This window comes from Sciurus carolinensis, chromosome 8, assembly GCF_902686445.1.
Source record: "Sciurus carolinensis chromosome 8, mSciCar1.2, whole genome shotgun sequence".
NCBI lineage: Eukaryota > Metazoa > Chordata > Mammalia > Rodentia > Sciuridae > Sciurus > Sciurus carolinensis.
The window spans coordinates 87896432-87914835 of record NC_062220.1 but is presented as its reverse complement, the minus strand read 5'-3'; the positions used below and the strand labels follow the sequence as shown (position 1 = coordinate 87914835).

The 18404-nt window shown below is 38.5% G+C and overlaps 1 protein-coding gene across 3 annotated transcripts in view; it reads right to left on the bottom strand.

Moving 5' to 3' along the window:
- Positions 1-11115: 11115 nt before the first annotated feature.
- Positions 11116-18404, bottom strand: part of Creb5 (cAMP responsive element binding protein 5) — a 387517-nt gene continuing 380228 nt past the window's right edge. For all 3 annotated transcript variants that reach the window (XM_047562022.1, XM_047562021.1, XM_047562023.1), the window contains 2 exons: positions 14082-14190; positions 11116-13171 (listed from right to left, as the gene is read on the bottom strand). In XM_047562022.1, the coding sequence (XP_047417978.1) occupies positions 13008-13171; positions 14082-14190 (273 nt within the window). In that variant the 3' untranslated portion in view covers positions 11116-13007. The remainder of the gene's footprint in view (positions 13172-14081; positions 14191-18404) is intronic.

Below are 18404 nucleotides of genomic sequence, written 5' to 3'. Positions count from 1 at the left end.
ATTATATTCTTTTCAAATTATTTAAGTAGGATAAGAAAAATAAAACACATATTTTGAAAGATGTGAATTATTAAATCTGGCTAAAAGTTTTCAGATAAAATATTTTCTAATATTTATATGGGGAACCCAAGTTTATTTCCAGAAACCTACATTATAATACTGTTTTAGATTTGAAGTGGTCAGATATGATTTCTCATCCAGCTTTTTAATGATGACTTCTCCAAATTATTGATAGTCATCACAGTTTTGTTCACACACATTGGTGACTAAAAATATTAGAACCATACATATAAAACCATTCCAAATTTGTAAGAGTCAAAGTGATTTTTAAAAATCTGACATGTCTTTGACAGAATTTTTAAATTTCACTTGATAATGTGAAGCCTCAATTGCAGTAAAAAAAAATTATATCAAATGTTTAAAGTCATGATGAAAATCTAATTTCCAGGATGTGTAGTCAGCCTACCAGATTGACACATCAATTGCACAAGGACACACCCTTGGTACAGGTAAAACTTCAAGTTAAGGGTGTGCAATGGGAGTTGGATCTGCCAAGGGCCCCCATTTAACTTCCTTTATCCCCAAACCCTCATGAGCACACCTTGGGTCTTGCTGTCTCCCCATCAGACAGGGACAGAGGGACCTCTCCTGCTGTGTTGTAGGCTGCTTCTTCCTGTGCACTGCTGCAGGCTCTATAGCTGGCTGCCCCAGGGCATGTCCAGGCGGAGCATGCTCCCATGTCTCCAGCAAGTGCCAGATGTTTCTCCCCGTGATCACTATCTGAAGGGGCCAAGGCACGTCATTGAACTTAGGCCTCCTTCCAAGGAGCTCTGAAAGAGCTTATGGCCATAAACAACTAGCCATCACAAGAGATAGGGGATCCATTTCACATGGCACAACTATAACCAAGAGGGCACACCCCACATGGCACTCTAGCTGGGAAACTTAGGTCTAACTAGTGTGATGAACTTCTTCATGTTCTAGCCTCTTTGAAAGGTAAGAGTGAGTGGCCGAGTAACTTAGTTTTGGCCAGTGACATTCAGTCAAATTGTCTAAGAGCATGGGTAGTTCTGGGAAAGTCTTTGTTTTTCCCTGATAAAGGAGATGGGGGAAGATAAACCTAATGCTGATCCCTCCCACCCACTTCTAGCCTGAGTGGGAGTGTGCGCTGGAGCTTCAGCAGCTGTCTTGTGAGCAGGAGGTAATGAGCATCAGGAAGAGACCAGGAGTGCTGCAGAGCTGCTGGTGATTCCATCATTGAGTTTCTGGACCAGTGCCAAGGATGCTAGCTCCAGATATCTTATTATATGGGAAAAATAAACTCCTATTTGCTTAAGCCAGTGGATGGCGTGTTGTCTGTTATTTGCATTCAAACATCTTCCTTATACAGTCATTTTTCTAAATACCTAAGGACACACAGGGAATGAAAAACATTAGACTCCTTTATCTATTCATGAAACTATTCCTGTAGAGAGTTCCATTCATGGGCAAGTATAATGCTACTTTTGTAAATATTATTTAAGCAAGATAACTTAAATTTGACTCTTCTATGAAATATGTGTGGATATTCTGCACCACATGTAGCTTGTGGATCTGGAAAGCACCTTTCCCACTCATTCTGTGGTAAGGCCCTAATGGGTGGAATGAGAATGAGCTGTGGCTCCTTGCATCTCCTTGGCAACTTTATGTCACCTTTCCTGTGTCAACCAGAGTGGTGCAGACTCCAGGACCTGAAGAAGGACTTCTCATGGAAGCTTGAGTAATGGAGCATGGGTTAATCTCCATTGCTTCAAGTAATAGAACCCATTTGAACTGTCGTAAACCAGAGGAGACATTTATCAAAGGGACCCTGGGCTAACTTGTGGAAACAGGCTGTGTGCAGAGTTGGGTTTGCAGTGAGTCATTAGGAACTGCTTAAAAAGGATATGAGCATTTGCACAGGTCTATCTCTTCTTTCTCCATCTGCCCTGTTGACTTTCTTTCTCTGGCCATAGACTGAATTCCTTTGCTTGCAAAAACATGGCTCTTATTAACTCTGAGTTTCACATATTTTAGATTCAACTATGAAAGGGAAGACACACACACACACACACACACACACACACAAACTCTCTAGGTTTCCTGTCCCAATAGCTAGTTGCTCATTGTTGCATAGTGAGCTAAGGGAAGAGTATTGGACCAAGAACCTGCAGCCAAAGGGCGGGTCATGGGAACCTCTTGCAGGAGCCAGATGGATGGAATTGGGAAGAGAAATTTTCCAGAGGAGGAAGTGGTAGTGATTGGGTGGAGTGCCACAGACAGCCACTACAGAAGCTGTTCCCACCTCAGCCCTGAGTGTGTTTGTCCTGACACAGAAGACTCATAGGGATCAGAGATTGCTGTTGGCTTAAGGTCATAGGAAATAAATAGGCAATTTGGCATTAAAATACAGAAATACTAATTCTTACTTCAGGTGGTTTCTGCCACTTTTAAAAAAAATTAGTTGTAGATGGACACAATACCTTTATTTTATTTATTTAATGTGGTGCTGAGGATCAAATCCAGTGCATGCTAGGCAAGCATTCTACCACTGAGCCACACCCCAGCCCCTGTTTCAGTCACTTTTAAGCTCATGTTCTTTTTAAACTCATGTTACCCTTCTTTGTAGCAATTAGTATTACTTTCTTGCCACCTTATTGAGAAGGACCATACTGTGCTTGACACAGAAACTTCTTAAGGCAACTACCATAGGACCTGGAAGGAGTTTGGAAACAAGAATGTTTCCTAACCTTATCCTGGAGAGATATTATTCTAATATCCTTGCAAACACAAATGTTTGGGAATCAATTATGAGATTATAAGAAAAATACAGCAATGATCTTTCTTGGAAAAAGTAGGTTGTAAGATGATTTTAAAGCCAGAGAGTAGAAGACCATTACAAAACATGACAAAATAAAATATTGCTTCTGCTGATAGTTAATTCTTATATCTTGAATATTAAAGCCTACAATCTGGGTCATAATATCTAGGGAAAAATTAGCCTTATAAAATTACTATTATTTGATCATCAATGATTATCTAAATTCCAAGCTTTCAGTGGAACAAGAATTTATCAATCATTCATTCATTCAATATTTGTTAACATCTGCTCTAATCTTACTTTGTGCTGGTCTCCCCTTTGTACTTTGGTATGTTTTAAGAATAAACGACGAGATTCCTATGACATAGTTTAAGAAATACCTACTATTTTCCTTCAGTAATCCTTTTCTCCTCATGCCATATTTGGAGATCCTGTTATCTTTTCACAAGAAGCTGTAAACACATGGAGCACTGTTTTCCCTGACAGAGCTGATGGGACTCACGGCAGGGGGTGGAGGACCTGTCTGATACAGCCAATCAGATTCTGTCCTGCAGAATTGGAATAGAAAGATGGTGACCTCATGGATTGGCATTAGAACTTGAATTTGAAGACTGTAGATATGCTGGCGGGTGAGGCCATCATTTTGGAGCAAGAAATGGTGGGCCCACCCAGAAGTCATTGAATGATCACACAAACCAGTTCACACACAGAGAAAAGTAGCAATAGAGCAGAATAAGTTCCCATGTGGCTTGTCTGAGAGACTAGCCATTTATGACTTTCCAGAGGCTTCATTATGATAACTGCTGTAGAACCTGGCTGGGCTCCTTGAGCTACCTTTTATGTCTTTACAAGACATCCTCTATCACTTGAGCCTACTTGACAGTGTTCCCGTTTCTTTAAGCAAATCCACTCCGTCTAGGAAGTGAATCAATTGAGGGCAACGTGAATGAGCCAGATTTAGAGAATGCTCCAATTAAGTAAGCTCTGATGTAATCATGGAGGACGGATTGTGTAAATGCAATATGAACAATTTTAGAAACTCAGAATGATTCTTTTGCTAAATGAGAATTGAGGAGTAAGAATGTATTAGGCATAAAGTAGCATCTTATTTGGTTCATTTAAAGGAACATGTAGGCAGCTGTCCCTAGAGAGTACCAGGGCAAGTGATTACAGGAGACTTTTTATAGTCCATTGGGTCTGTGTTGTAGTAATATTGCTTTCAAGAGATTTATGCAAGATTTCTGACAGTTGCTACCATTCAGCCTCCAATGGGTCTAAGCAAATGTGATGTGGATAAAGATGCAGGAGCAGACAATACACGAGATGCAACTCATTGGTTACTAAAGGCTTCATGGCTTTATTTGGGATTAAATATAACCATTTTCAGCAATATGGTTTTGCTAGATCACTAGCTAACAGACAACTATTTTTCAAATGTTATAGATCCCCATCCTTCCAGTCACTTCAAAAAGCCATCTACAGTTGTCAAAAGGAAGTAGTCTCTAAAGAAGCTTCATATTTTTATCATCTCATGATGAACATGTAGTCCTCTGTGGTTTCATGAAGGGGATGTGTTCTGAGAACCATGTTATGACACAATTTTATTGTTGTATGAATGCTATAAAGCATATTTAAATAAATTAGGTTAGTTACACCATCACTAGACAATAAAATCCAATGGGACCATCATATATGTGGTCCATTGTTGATTGAAATGTTATTATGTAATATGTAATTATATGTAGGTCCCTAAATACAAAACAGGTTGACTTGATTTAAAAAACTACTTTTGTTGGATAAGAGAATATGTAATGAAAAATTAAAATATGATTCAGTAAACAACAAATAGCCAACTTCAAATAGCCAAGTGTAAGGTGGAAGAACATTCAAGAAACACAGGGATGAAAGGGAAGATAAAGATTAGAGTTGTCCATATTCAAAGTATAAAGCTAAGATCATAACAATTTTGTTAACCAATAGAAATGGCTTTTGAAACTGCAAATGAGCATAGGATGGACATTAGAAACACTCTTGGGAACTGTGAGAATACTGAATGGTCTAAATGCAAATGTAACAGGTAGGATTACCACCAGAAAAGCACTAGTTTCCTTCAAATTATTTCTGTCACAATTGCAAATAGTCTGTCCCCCTGTCAGAGTATACGTGTTAGATCACATGCCCTGGTACTTGTTATAAGATGTGGCTGCTCTGGCCAGTGGACCAGGTGGGTGGGTTGAATGTTATGAGAATAAGAAAGAGACTAGAAAGGAAAAGACAGGCTGTCCTTCCTACGAATGTTTATTGTGTGCCTGTCATGTGTCCACTGTTCAAGACCTTGGGTCACAGGGGTGAACAAAATTGAAAATGCCTGAGCTCTTATGAAGTTTACATTCTATTGGGTGAGCCAGATCATAAAAATAACAACCAAATATAAATTTTGTTATATGGTGAAGAGCACTAGAGGAAAGATGAGAAAGAAAAATAAGGGTGATGGAATTTTGTAAAGGAAGGTCAGAAAAATCTCAACTGAGAGGGAGACCCTTAAGTGAGTGAGCTGTGCTGTATGTGAGTGAAGAAAACTGAGAAAACGAACAGCTTGTGAAAAGAATCTCAGGCAGACGGTGCTTGAGATGTTTGAGACACTTCATAGGCTATCAGTGGAGCTGGAGAGGTGAACAAGGAAGTGGAACAGTGGATGAATTCAGGGAATTGATGGGGTGAGGGGGGTCACCTAGGACTTTTAGAGAACTTGAGTAGACAGTGGTAACGAAGTTTGCTTTTGCTCTGAATTTCATGAGAAGTTGTCGTCAAGTTTTGGGTGGTGAAGGGACATGGTTTGACTTTCATTATCAAAACTTCCTTATGGCTACCAGTTCGGAAATTATCATAATGATCCAGGTGAAACACACTGATGTCTGAGACAGGCCATAATAGTAAAATTGGTGCTAAATGATAGTTGGGATTCCAATCTTACTGACAGATCAGTCAGGGACAATAAGAGAAAAATAAAAATGATTTTAAAACAAATAGTAAAGAAATGAAAGTCTGAGGAAGAAGGAAAGGGGTTATCACCACCCCTAGGGCTTCTCAGGAAGTCAAGTAAAGAACTCCAGGAGTTGATTCTTGGTTCTGAGACATATAGAAATGTGACCTGGACTGGGATGCTTATATTTCTTGACTGTTAAGATGTGACAGTCCCAGACAACCTTATAGTGAAATGAAGTTGTGTGGCCAACCCACTGTGAATGTGTTAGACTAGTGATCTCAGCTGGTCTTATGATTTGAATGTGAGGTGTCACCCAAAAACTCATGTGTGAGACAATGCAAGAAGGTTTACAGGAGTAATGATTGGGTTATAAGAGTCTTAACCCAATCAGTGAATTATTCTCCTGATGGGATAACTGAGTAGTAACTGTAGGTGAGTGGAGTGTGGCTGGAGGAGGTGGGTCCCTGGGGGTGTGCCTTTGGGATATATATTTTGTATCTGGAAAGTGGAGTCTCTCTGCTTTCTGATCATCATCTGCCACACTCTTCTGCCACAATGTCCTGCCTCTCCTCAAACCCTGAGGAATGGAGCCTGCTGCCCATGAACTGAGACCTCTGAAACCATGAGCCCCCAGATAAACTTTTCCTCCCCTAAAATTGATCTTGTCTTTTAGTCACAGCAGCAAAAAAGGTGACAAAAATAGCTGGAAAGTTGGTGGGAAGAGGAAGTGGGAACACGTAACATCAGGAAAGGAGAAACTCTCACCTCCTTCTTTCCCCCTGAAAGGTAAGCCATGGTGTACAAGACCTGAATGAGAATGTGTGAGGAACAGATGCCATTAACCCCAAATCCAAATTTCATCATATAAAGGTTACATACATTTTTTTGCATTTGAGTGCTTTATTATATTGGAATTGCAGTGATATTAACATTTGTACAAATGCACAAAATCTTGTCTCTTCTTGCTAGAAAGAGATGTAAAAATCTGACCTAGTTCAACAGTCTTAAATGAACTCATTGTCCATTGGTAACAATAAATGTGTTCAGGATGCAACAAAAAGCTTAACATAAAATTAAACATATTAAATGCTGCAGCAAATATTTACATGTATGTACCCCCAAGTTTTTCTCCTTCCAAAAGGAAGGTGGTTGCTTTACAGATAGACAAACACAAATGCTTTGCTGTTTACAACGACAAACAACCCCAAGTCCAGAACTTAAAGTGACAGCACCTTTTTTGAGGGGACTTTCTTGGTCAACACTTACTTTACACAGTGCTAAACTTTTTTTTTTTTAAATTATAGTTTTTGGACAATATTTATATTTCAATTGTCCTAGAACATTGAGTTTAAACGGAGCCTTTTTTTTTTCTTCTGGGTCTTTTCAGAAGATCCCCAACCCTATGCCCTCACCAGGGAGAACATTTCAAGCTTATTTTTTCTCCAGAAAAATGGTGGTAGGCAGCTTCCTCTCTCTGGGAGGCGAATGGGGTTAGCAGAGGTTAGAAGGAGAGGGGGCGAGCGGGTCTTCTTGTCTACTGGCTGGTTGGGAAGGGTCCTTTCTCTTAAGCCCACTGTACTTGGGCACTGCTGATACCTTCCAGTGTTTCCTGCATGTCGGGAGAACTGGCATTCCAAAGGAGCCAACTACAATCTAATAAGCTTATTGTGCGGAAGATTTTAATGATGTATTTAAAGCTAATTTATTCAGGTCCCACATACTCAGTCCTGAGGCCATCTTATATTATTTTTTAAAAATCCTATAAAGTTCTATAATATAAAGCTTAGTGTAAGAAAACCTTAAATAGCTTAGGAAGAGCTTGTAGATCCTGATTTCTAATGAGCTAGATATTGTAAGTTGGTTTAAATATAGCAGTTGATAATTATTGATTCCTTTCTGATGATAAGCTTGGAAAGGTATCACAGTGCCACTTCAGAGGATTAATCTTTTAACAAATGCTGGCAATTTGGCTTTTCCCCCCCTCTACAGCTTGCACTTAAATAGGTTTTTCTTTTCTTCAAAAAATAGACGATTTATAAGGAAAAAAATATATAAACATTTTTTAAGCAATTTGGCTATAAGCATTACATCACTGAAAAACTCCACAAGAAATAGTAAAATATTTTGAATGGACATACACTTTTATTTTCACAATGATGATGAGATAGGCTTTTTGTTTTTAAAATTTCTTTGTGTGTTTATTTTGGTATTGGATTTTACTTGAAAGTTTATTGCTCCGGAGTTTTCTTATTCTTCCTTAGACTATAATTGTGAAATAGAGGTGCTGTCTCTAATCATGTTAACAAGGCAACACTGTAGTTTTGAGACCTAGGAATGAAATCCATAGGGTCACTGCTATGTCAGCAGCCCCAGAAACTATGGCTAGGACAACAGTCAAACGTGCACCATGATGCACAAAAGAATAAGTCTCCTGGCTCATTCAGGACACTTTGGTTTGGAGGACGAGATAGAAAATTCTTAAGTGTAGCTTAGCTGCTGCCTCACATCTGTTGCATAATATAACATTTTTTAAAAAACATGCTAAGAATAAGGGATAGAGACTATAAACCTATAGTGTACTGGCTCTTCTTGGCATTCTCGTAGCAGGCTTCACCTAGGCTGGTGTGAGGAACATATCTTAGCTATGCTACTACGAATGCGCGCAAATGTACCTGGTGCAAATATTCTGTAAAGTATTTTAAAAATGCAGCTCAGAGCCTTAGAAGAAGACTTACAGAGAAGTCGTACAGCAGGGAGCCAGGGCAAGTTTAAGGACAGGGAAGAGGTTAGAAAGAGAACAAGAGAAATGGAAAGGAATCAAAAAAGCTAAAGTGCAATTTTAAAATATAAATTATTTTCAAAGCAGAAAAGAGATTCTAAATTGCTCCTGTTCGCATAGGCACAGTTTTATTCAAATGTAAATGGGTTGTTTCCTTTCCCTTCTCAGATACACTGCACAATGGGGCTTGAATGGCTTAAAGCTGCTGCATCTTGTTTGGGAAGGGGCGGGAAGCTCTGAGGAGGCTGAGGGATGCAAGGCCTTCCAGGAGATGGGGAGAGAATCAGAGATGAAGCTGTTTTTGCACTTTTACAAGAAAGCTGTTCCAGTTATAGTTACTGATTCCCTTTAGCGAAATCTGCTTCCTAAATTAAAGAGCTTACTTTAAAAGTGAAAAGAAGAAATAAACGTTAAAAAGAGACGGTTCAGAATGTAGATTAAAAATAACTCACAGAGCAATACAAATCCTTGAAATATCTATGCACAGAGATCTAAGCAAACGTTTCCACCAAATGATGGCGAACAGCCATTTGAAACCCTGAAAAATGAAAATACACACAACTAGGGTAGTTTATTATGGACTAATACTTTAAAAACAAGTCGATCCTACAGAAGAATACTGTTCAAATGGAATGTTTAAAAATAACATTTATTAATAAATATCTTATAAAATTCTAAATTAATAGATTCCTGTTCAAATTTTGCTTTGGTCCTTGAATTCCACTGTATACACACATACATACATATATATTTTCTTAGATGGTTTTTATTAATCAGAAAGAAGCACATTCTAGTCTAACTGGATGGCTAGTTTTGTAGCAGTTACTGATGCTTAAAAGACCAAAGGCTGGTCTTTTGCTGTAGATGGTTTATGACTTTAATGACAAACTCAACTAATCTACTAAAATTTGCTTAACTGACAGACAAAAACCACCTGAACATTGGCCATTGACACGTTTCTCTGGGAACATGCACTGCATTTTATTTCATTGACTAGATGGGCTCCAAAGGGCATTTGCTCTGTCACCCTATTTATTATAACACATGCCTTGACAGCACGCAAGCCTCTTGTCTCCCTCAGGGTGTGTTGAGACAGTGAGGTGACCTGCACGCACCACGAGGGGAGGGTTTGAGTGCAAAGGGAAAACTTCAGACTTAACACCTGGCTTTGAAATGAGTACATTCATCCATGGCTGGGACTTTTACTATCCCTGTCCCAGCATCTTAGATGGAGAAATGTGTCAAGGACAAACAATTAAGACACAGAAGCCTCCCTTTAGGTGAGGATTCATCAAGTAGAAATGCTCTCAGGTGTACTCTCTAAGTTGTTAGCCCCAGCACATTAGCAGGGGAGGCACTGTAGATGTTTCAGTAAGCTGGCAATGGCTTCCAAGGCAGATCCAGCAGATGAAGAAAGCCACACACAAATGAGAGGCAGAGCTATAAGAACCTTCCCTCCCCAGGATGGCGCTCAGAAGGCCATTTTCACTGACTTGCAAATGTGTACATGGCTGGGAGAGAACTGGCTTAAAAAGATGTTCTCCTAGATTGGCAAGGAGTGTGGGAGGGACTTCCAGGCAGATCCCATGATCTGGTGAAAGGCTGACCTTTAGGTAAAATCCTCACTATTGGTATGCCAAGTGTTGATGTGACCAGTGAATCTTTCTGCTTGGATTTCAAGCACTGGCAACTAGCTGGCATCTTCCATTTACTGTATTTCCATACTGTGAATGAACATACCTAAAGGCCCTGAATATAACAAGAAGGCAGTTTACTCTAATTATACGTTGAGGCGGGTTTGCTAACGTGTGTGGTTGGTTTGCCTACTTAGCATAAAAAACAGACATAATTGAGCTATAAATAATGCACATCAGTCAAACTGTCGAGTTGCTGAATTAAGAAAACTCAGGCAAGTTCTTAACTGCAAAGGCTTTCAGTTTAACAACTAAATATTTCAATCAAGAGAAGTAACTAAATCATAATTTTAGTGACAGGTCACTCCCTGGGCATTTTGATATTACTAATGGATTTTTTAAAAATCCATTTCATTAAGTGCTATGCATCAGAAAAGAAAGAAAAGTTTTTGTTTACTTAAAGCAAAACACAATAAAAAAAAAAATAAAAAAAAAAACTAAACTAAAATCCCCAATCATTCCAGTTCATTCTTTTCCTTGTTTTGGAGGTGGGGAAGGAGGACATATCGATGGTACTAGGAAGGAATTCTAAAAAAAATTAATTTTGATTTTAAAACAGCAATACAAATGTTAACTTCTTTTTAAAACTAAATCTTAAACATTTCTTAGGAAGCCAGTCAGATTAAACCATTGTTACTGCTGGAATTAAAAACAAAAACAAAAACAAAAACAAAAAAAACCTAACTGTGAATTCAGTATTTAAAATACTTGAAAATGATATGTTTCTCTAAAATATAATAGAAAATCCTTTTCATTTGCATTTCTTTTTTTTCTTTTCTTTTTTCTTTTTTCTTTTTTTTTTTTGCATTTGTTCTGATTCTTAGACCATATAGCCAAGTCCTAAGTTGTACTGAACACTCAAAACCATCTTTCAAAAGCACTGCATACATGGAAAGATTGCTGATAAATATTGATTTAAAAAGTAAGTTATTAGATAAAACTGAAACTAGTTATAAAAATCATGCTTCATGGCCCTCATATTTTCTCCCTTTTTTTTTCTCCAAAATAGATTCTTACACTATGATGAGAGAAAAAGCCACATCCTTCCCTTTTCTGAACTCTTATAAAAGTGACACTTTTTTGTAAAATACTGTTGTTTTACAACCCATACACACACACACACACACACACACACACACACACACACACAGAGGTCAAGCATTCAAATGGAGATGAAACACCAGCACCTGCCTAGACTGCTAGAGAGAAACACTAGCCCCTATTATTTGTGAAATGCAATATTAAAACATTAGCACAGTAGAATGGCTTGTTCCAAGGAGGCACGACTGTGGTTTGGGTCCTATCTGTTTTTTTATAATGGGCAAGTTCACATAAGTGGTTGAACATATAAATCAGAATTATTCAGAAGAGCGGAGTGAGCAGCCTGTGCCACACATATCCATGGGATTCCCTCAGCAGCCATGGAGCGCTGTGACTGTTCTGGGAGCTGAAAGCAACCCAGGGAAACACTGGACTTGCTTTCTCTTCGTTTCTCCAGGAGTTAGTCTGCTTTCACCCACCAGAACAGCAGAGCTGGCTCTGTAGGCTTAAGAAAAAAAAAATAATAATAAATCTTAGGCTATTAGGAGCTGATGATTGAACAATGTAATCTGTGTAGTGAATAGAGCCCTTCTGAATTATTATATAGTACATGGATTTTCAACATTATAGACAGGCTGTATAAAACCAGTTGTAATTCAAGGGTGTGATGTTATAGCCCCGCATCATAATTTGGACTTTCACAATCGGGGCTTACAAAGTTCCCTTTCCTACTGTCTCCACAGCTGGCATTCAACAGTGCTTCACCTATAACCAAACCACCTTTTATTTGCTCTGATTATTAAAAACCTTAAATCAGGCACATTAAACATCTCCTGGTTACTATATTGTGAAAAGTGAGAATTGAATGAACTTCAGCTGTGGGTTACAGGTAAGAGAAGCAATGGCTAGGTCCACATTTTTGAGGTTTGCTTTTTCTTTTCTTTAAATATTATTTTCTTCTTCACATGCAATGCTAAAGGGGAAAAAATAAAATAGAAGAAAATTAAAATGAAGAGTAGACAGGGAGCCCAAGATAAAGTGGAAATGGAGAGGGAGGGAAATTGGGCATTTGAGCAAGTGGACCAGAAGGGGAGGAGAGGAGGGGGGTGCTTGGTGGTTTTATTAGGACATGGATGGATCTTATAATTTTTTCTGGTAAGAGAGAAACAGTTGTCGGAAAGGCTGTGTGTTTAATCTGGGATCCTGGTGACATCAAAGCGCAAGTTCAACATGAGTTATGACGTCATCAGATTTCCTACCCGGTTACCTTGGATCGATCTCACTTGACATCTAGGTATGCCTCATTTTGGCTAAAAGCTGTGTTTTAACAAGATTCATTGTTTCAGACAAAGGGCTGGACTGAAAAGAAGGAAACCATGGCTATATACAGAAGAGGTTCCGTTTATAAACAAGTAACTGGTACCAGAAAATTGGAGAAAAGCACCAAAGCGTTTCCCAAGCTGACAGATATTAATTGCATAACTCCCTTTTTTTCTTATATAACTAAGTATAAAAGACAACATTTCCATAATAACTATAAAAATGAAAGCCAGTCTTTGAAGGGCTGAGGAGTCTTCCAGCTCTGAGTTAATTCTAAAAATGCCCTTAGGAGAAAGGATGCATGGTATGCTACAGCTCTTCTTGGAGGCAAGGTCTGACCCGTGCATTTTAAAGGATTGGATTCAGGTCTGTTCGGTGAGTAGTGAGCTGACTGAGGGTGGAGCTTCCCACCACCTCACTGACGGACGAGGAAGTAGTGATGGTGTTATGCTGGATGACCTGCTGCTGTGAGCAAGCTGGGACAGGACTTGCAGGAGGACTACTTTCAGGACCTAGGAAAAAACACACATGCACACACCAATATAGCTCTTTCTTGTGTAGACTTGCAAACTCCTCAGAAAAAAACAGGACTAGACATTGGCTTGACATGGAAGGGTTGCACACATTTTCTTCTGGAAGGTGAATTCAAAATTTTCAATTTAGACTGTGGTCGCAAAGCTATGCCTTCCAGGTTTAAAACTACAAGCAAAGCCATGCTTTCTGTTTCAGCAAAATGATTTCATGTATTTGAGTCTCGATGTGTGAACTCCCCATCTTGGATTCTCAGATAAACAGCCATATATCAAATATGCATAAATACTTACATGTGGATGGAGAGTCTGTGTTGCTCAATCTAAAAAATTATTTGAAAATAAATTGATCTTCAGCCACAAACCTCTGGTCCTTAAACCAACCCCTACTCAACTAGCAACTAATCTACTGACTGCTGGGTGCAGAAACTGGGACCGAGAAAAAGGGGTTCGTTCACTTTATCTAATGGTAAACTAAAAATGGGTCAGTAGCTTTTCAGCTCAGTGGGTCCCTTGTAGTCAGTGTGTCCCAAGGCACTGGAGGTGGTTCACTGAATGCCTTTTTCCCAGTCCACAGATTTCTCATGGAAAGAAAGTACTGGTAACTGGCTTCCAACAGGCTATTTTCTTACCAGCTACAAAATTGGTATTTGATAGGATTTTGCAATGTGGAATGCCAGGGAAAGCACAGCCAAAATTACCAGGAGGAGGTATGTATGATGTTGGATGGGGTCAGGAAAGAGGGATCCTCCTAGCAGAATAGGCATTCAAAAATTCCAGTATATCTGCCTGGGAGTACAACTACCCTTTCCTCTTGCTCTTTCAACAAAATGCAATGCAAAATTTGTGGCAAAACACTGGATACCAAAAAAAGCAAGAGTCTAGAACTTACTTAAATATCCTTGTGATTCTTTCTGCATAGCTGTTATTGGGCAGTCTTTATGCGTTAACAATAACTGTTTCAGCTGGGCCACCTCATTTTTCAGCATGGACACTTCATTCTGGAAAGAGACAGAATAAAGTCATGTTGAGAAGACCAGAGAATACAACCCAAAGGCCCATGCCCTCTCAACAATGAAATTGGCAACCTTTTCTATTATGTCTGAGTGACAATAAGACCATTTTGTTTAGGAGTTCATCTGAAAATTTGCAGTTTGCCTTCAGTTTGGTCCTTACATTTACTAAGGGCTACGTTAGACTTTAACTCAAGAGCTGAACCCTGGTGAAAGGCCAGACCACACCCTTTAGGTGATGGACTCTCAAGCCAGGCATGTAGGTGAGAAACCCCACTGAACACTTCCTGTCTGACTCTAGAAAGCTGAGCTCCACCAACTTCATTTATAAGACAGAGATAGAAATAACACAAAATCATGAGTCATTGTGAGGGTTCAGTGAGGTAGCAGATGTAAAAAACACTTGTAACAATGTGTAGTGCGTGCTAAATATTCCATAAATTTAGGCATTGTAACCTTTACAAGTTCAGGGTTATATTCCATAAAAAGGACAAAGTAAAGGAGAAGCACGTACCAGAAGAATTACATGGCAGGATTAGTGGTCTCAAACTGCAATGCAGTAGACTGACTAGTTTATCATTAGATTTTCCCCAAAGAAGTTCCATGTGGGATGTGGTTGAGCAGAGCACATCCTAGCCTGTGGTCCACTTTGAAGGAGGCACTGAAGCACATGGTACCAGTGTTGGCTATCGACTGGCAGGAAAATATCAGCCCAGAGAGACAAGAAGCAATAGCATTTGGGCCTGTGCTTGGATTAATTTGATCAGCCTATTAATTATTTTGGCTAATTTCAGTCTATAAATTCTTTTCTTCCACAATATCACGATTATAGGGTTTTTTTTTTTTCTTATTTACTCAAGTGCCTTAAATTTTTACTTTACGTAGTAAGTCACTTGTTCATAGCTCTGTAGAATAGTATGCTGGACACCCATTGTCTACAAATATGGATGTGGAATAGATGGTTGGCTGGAAGGTGCTTCCTCTTGATAAAAGTAAACTATAAACATCACACTATTTAAAATAAGCTGTTTTAAAATTGTGATAAATAATACCCTCTCTTTGGCCAAGGTTCATTTGTGGCTGGGAGGTATTATATTTCACATGTAGGAAATTTTTAAAAAGCATGCACCAAAAAGGGTATTGAGTGTTGCTGTCATTAAGTTGTATCTACACTTGTGATATGAACTTGGCTTTGCAGACATTTATTTTTCACCTAGAGAAGTAAGCATGGGATTATAGAAGTTACTTTAAAATAACTGAGACCTGTTTTAAAGAACATCTCCCACTGCCAAAGTCATTTAGAACACTGAGTACAACATTATGAGGAACTGCACACTGAGTAACATTAATAACAAGGTAATAAAAATCTCATCTACAAAAGTGTTTCCCTTTCTCCTCCGAACTACAAAATAAAAATGCCTGTTTGAAAAATTAGCCTAACTGATGAATAAATCACTTAATTGCACAGGAAAATTGCTTTTAAACCTGAGGACATTCACTAAGGTAAATGGCACCTCCCAATTCCCAATGAGTAGGATTGGTAAGGGGTCCTGTCACACCCCAAACTGACCCTTGTCAACTCCTTTATTTATAGGACAACTTATGTTAGCCTTAAACACTCTTTCCTCTCTAAAATTATGCCTAAATCCTTGTTTTTCCCAGTTCTCCTTCTGCGTAAAATAACACAATCAAAACAAGTAACTTAGATCATCATATAAAAGAAATCTCTGGTTAAAAACAAAAGAAAATAAACACACAAACACGAAACAGACAAGGTAACTCAGATTGTGTGTGTGTGTGTGTGTGTGTGTGTGTGTGTGTGTATGTTTCAGGATGAAATGTCATGTTATTTGTGTTTTGACCACAGGAATAACATTTTTCTGAAATCTGGACATCTACTCTCTGAGTAGAGGTTCTGTCTGCTGCAGATAATGTGGACAATAGTTTAAAAATAGAATTGAGTTCCAAATTTAGTGAATTCACACTTTTCCATGGTGATTTAGAAAAGGATAAACAAGTCAAGTATGAAATCCAAACTGGGCTCTCTTGCTTTCTTGAACTTCAAGAAGAAAAACTAATCATGCTTGGTGGTCATCTTGCAGAAGGCGAGTTTAGGCTCCTTTTCTTCTGCTACCATGTCCTGGGCAGTTAGACCCCTTGCATGCAGCACTTGCTCTCCAGGCATGAAGAGTTCATTGTTTCTTTAAGGAAAAAAAAACCCTTAATCCCTTTTCTGGATTTCTACAGTTGCAAGGAGCACACACCAAACCGTTTCACAATGAACCTTTTGCTTCTATAAAACAGCACTAGATCCCAATTCTGAACAGTATATGTGGTGTCCTGATCTACCACCAAAGCCCCATACAACATCTATAACCTTAGTGGCATGTTTTCTCTGAATAACAAAACACTTTACTAACAAACCAATATGTTCTAAGTATAGAAACCAAGGCCCCAAGAGTTGCTAAGTTCTATAAAAATGCAGGAACACAGAAGAGTGTTGTAAAAATGGACCATCACTTAAAGATATATGTGAGTATGGACATATTTCTAATGTAACGTGCTAGTCATTGTAGCCATGTTATGATTGAAAAACAAACAACTCATATCCTTGGTAGAGAAGAAGAATCAGCCTCTTGTTCATATGCGCACATAACTATGACATTGTAAAGTTTAAATAAAGGCCTAACAGGCACAGAAATTCATGGCGCAGCTCCATCAGGGAAAGGAAGGCTCAGCTGGTGGATGGGGTGGGGGGCACGGAATAAAGGGTTAGTCCCAGGGTTCAATCTCCAGCACTGAGAGAATGAATAATGGCTGCTGAGTTCCTAAATTGCAACAACAACAAAGTATAAAACAAGACAATCGCACTAGTCCTCTAAATTCCTCCCAGAAAGACAGCTTCTTATTGGAGGACTGTTTTTATATTACATTCTACTGAGAAAGAGAATTACCTGATTCTCTAATGAAGAATCCAATTACAATTTTTATTCATTTGTTGACTACCATTAATATTCTCAAATATATTATTAATCTTTCAGGTCTTGAATTGCATAAGGAATCCAGCTTCAAACCTCATGTACTTCCTGGCCTCATTGGGGTAGATTCTAAAGCAATATTTATAGTTTCATTTTATAGTAAAGTTTTTTGTATGTCCATATGCGTGTCCACATTGTGAGAGAGTATGGCAAATTTATCGGGTTCCAGAAGGGTACTTTGGCTTAAGAAGGGTCAAGAATCACTGCCCTAGAAAAGGAATATGGGTTGTGCACTCTACACATTCATAATTATTTTAAAGATTCCATATTGAAAGACTGATTGATGTAGGAAATGCAGAAATTCTAGACTATATTTTAAGAAAATCCTTTTCAAGGCAATGTAAGTAGAATCACCTTGAATTCATTTTGGAAGAGAACAACCAGATAGCAAATGTTTCAAAGTGCATGAAAGAAATTAAATGGGGCTTCCAAGTCCAGTAAGGAAATAAAAGCCAGGACTTCTGGAGGCATTTTCTTACTCTGAATTACCTTACTTTATGAATCAAGGAAAATCACCAGTTTTAAAATTCCCCTATGTATGTTACAATAATAGTGCTAGGTCTCAGTAGAAAAACTTTGCAAAAGTACAGTATAAATAGTAAGTATTGATTCTTTTGCTGTAATCAATCTTCATTTTTTCATTTTTATAAATTAATTTGCGTTTGCTACTCTAAAGCAGTAAGCTGTTTAAATAGAGACTGAGGGAGGAAAGATCCAGTTGGACTGATCTATTTTTAAATCCATAAGTTTTTCAATACTACCATAACATTCTTGAAACAAGTAATCCAAGGAGTCCCTAAAAGCTACAGTTACAGATTTTTTTTGCTTGGGGAATGTCATTTTGATATGTGATAATTCTAGAATGTTTTTTGGTGTGAGCAGTAGTTTGTGCCAAAAAAATAATTATCAAAATGGGCCCTATGATGTACCCACCGACCCCTTTGTTTTTAGATTAGCTGAGACCAGGTTTGGTTCACTCTGCAACAAAGGGCTTTCAATTTGTCAAGCAACAGTTCCCATCTGGCCTATTCTCTTGCCAAGTCCCAGACCTGGGCTTGTGTGTCTAAAATTTCAGCAGCAACTTAGACCATGTGTCTTTGCACTAAAAAGGAAAAGCAATTATTTCCATGCACCCATGGAAGTGCAGATGATTTCCATATCCTC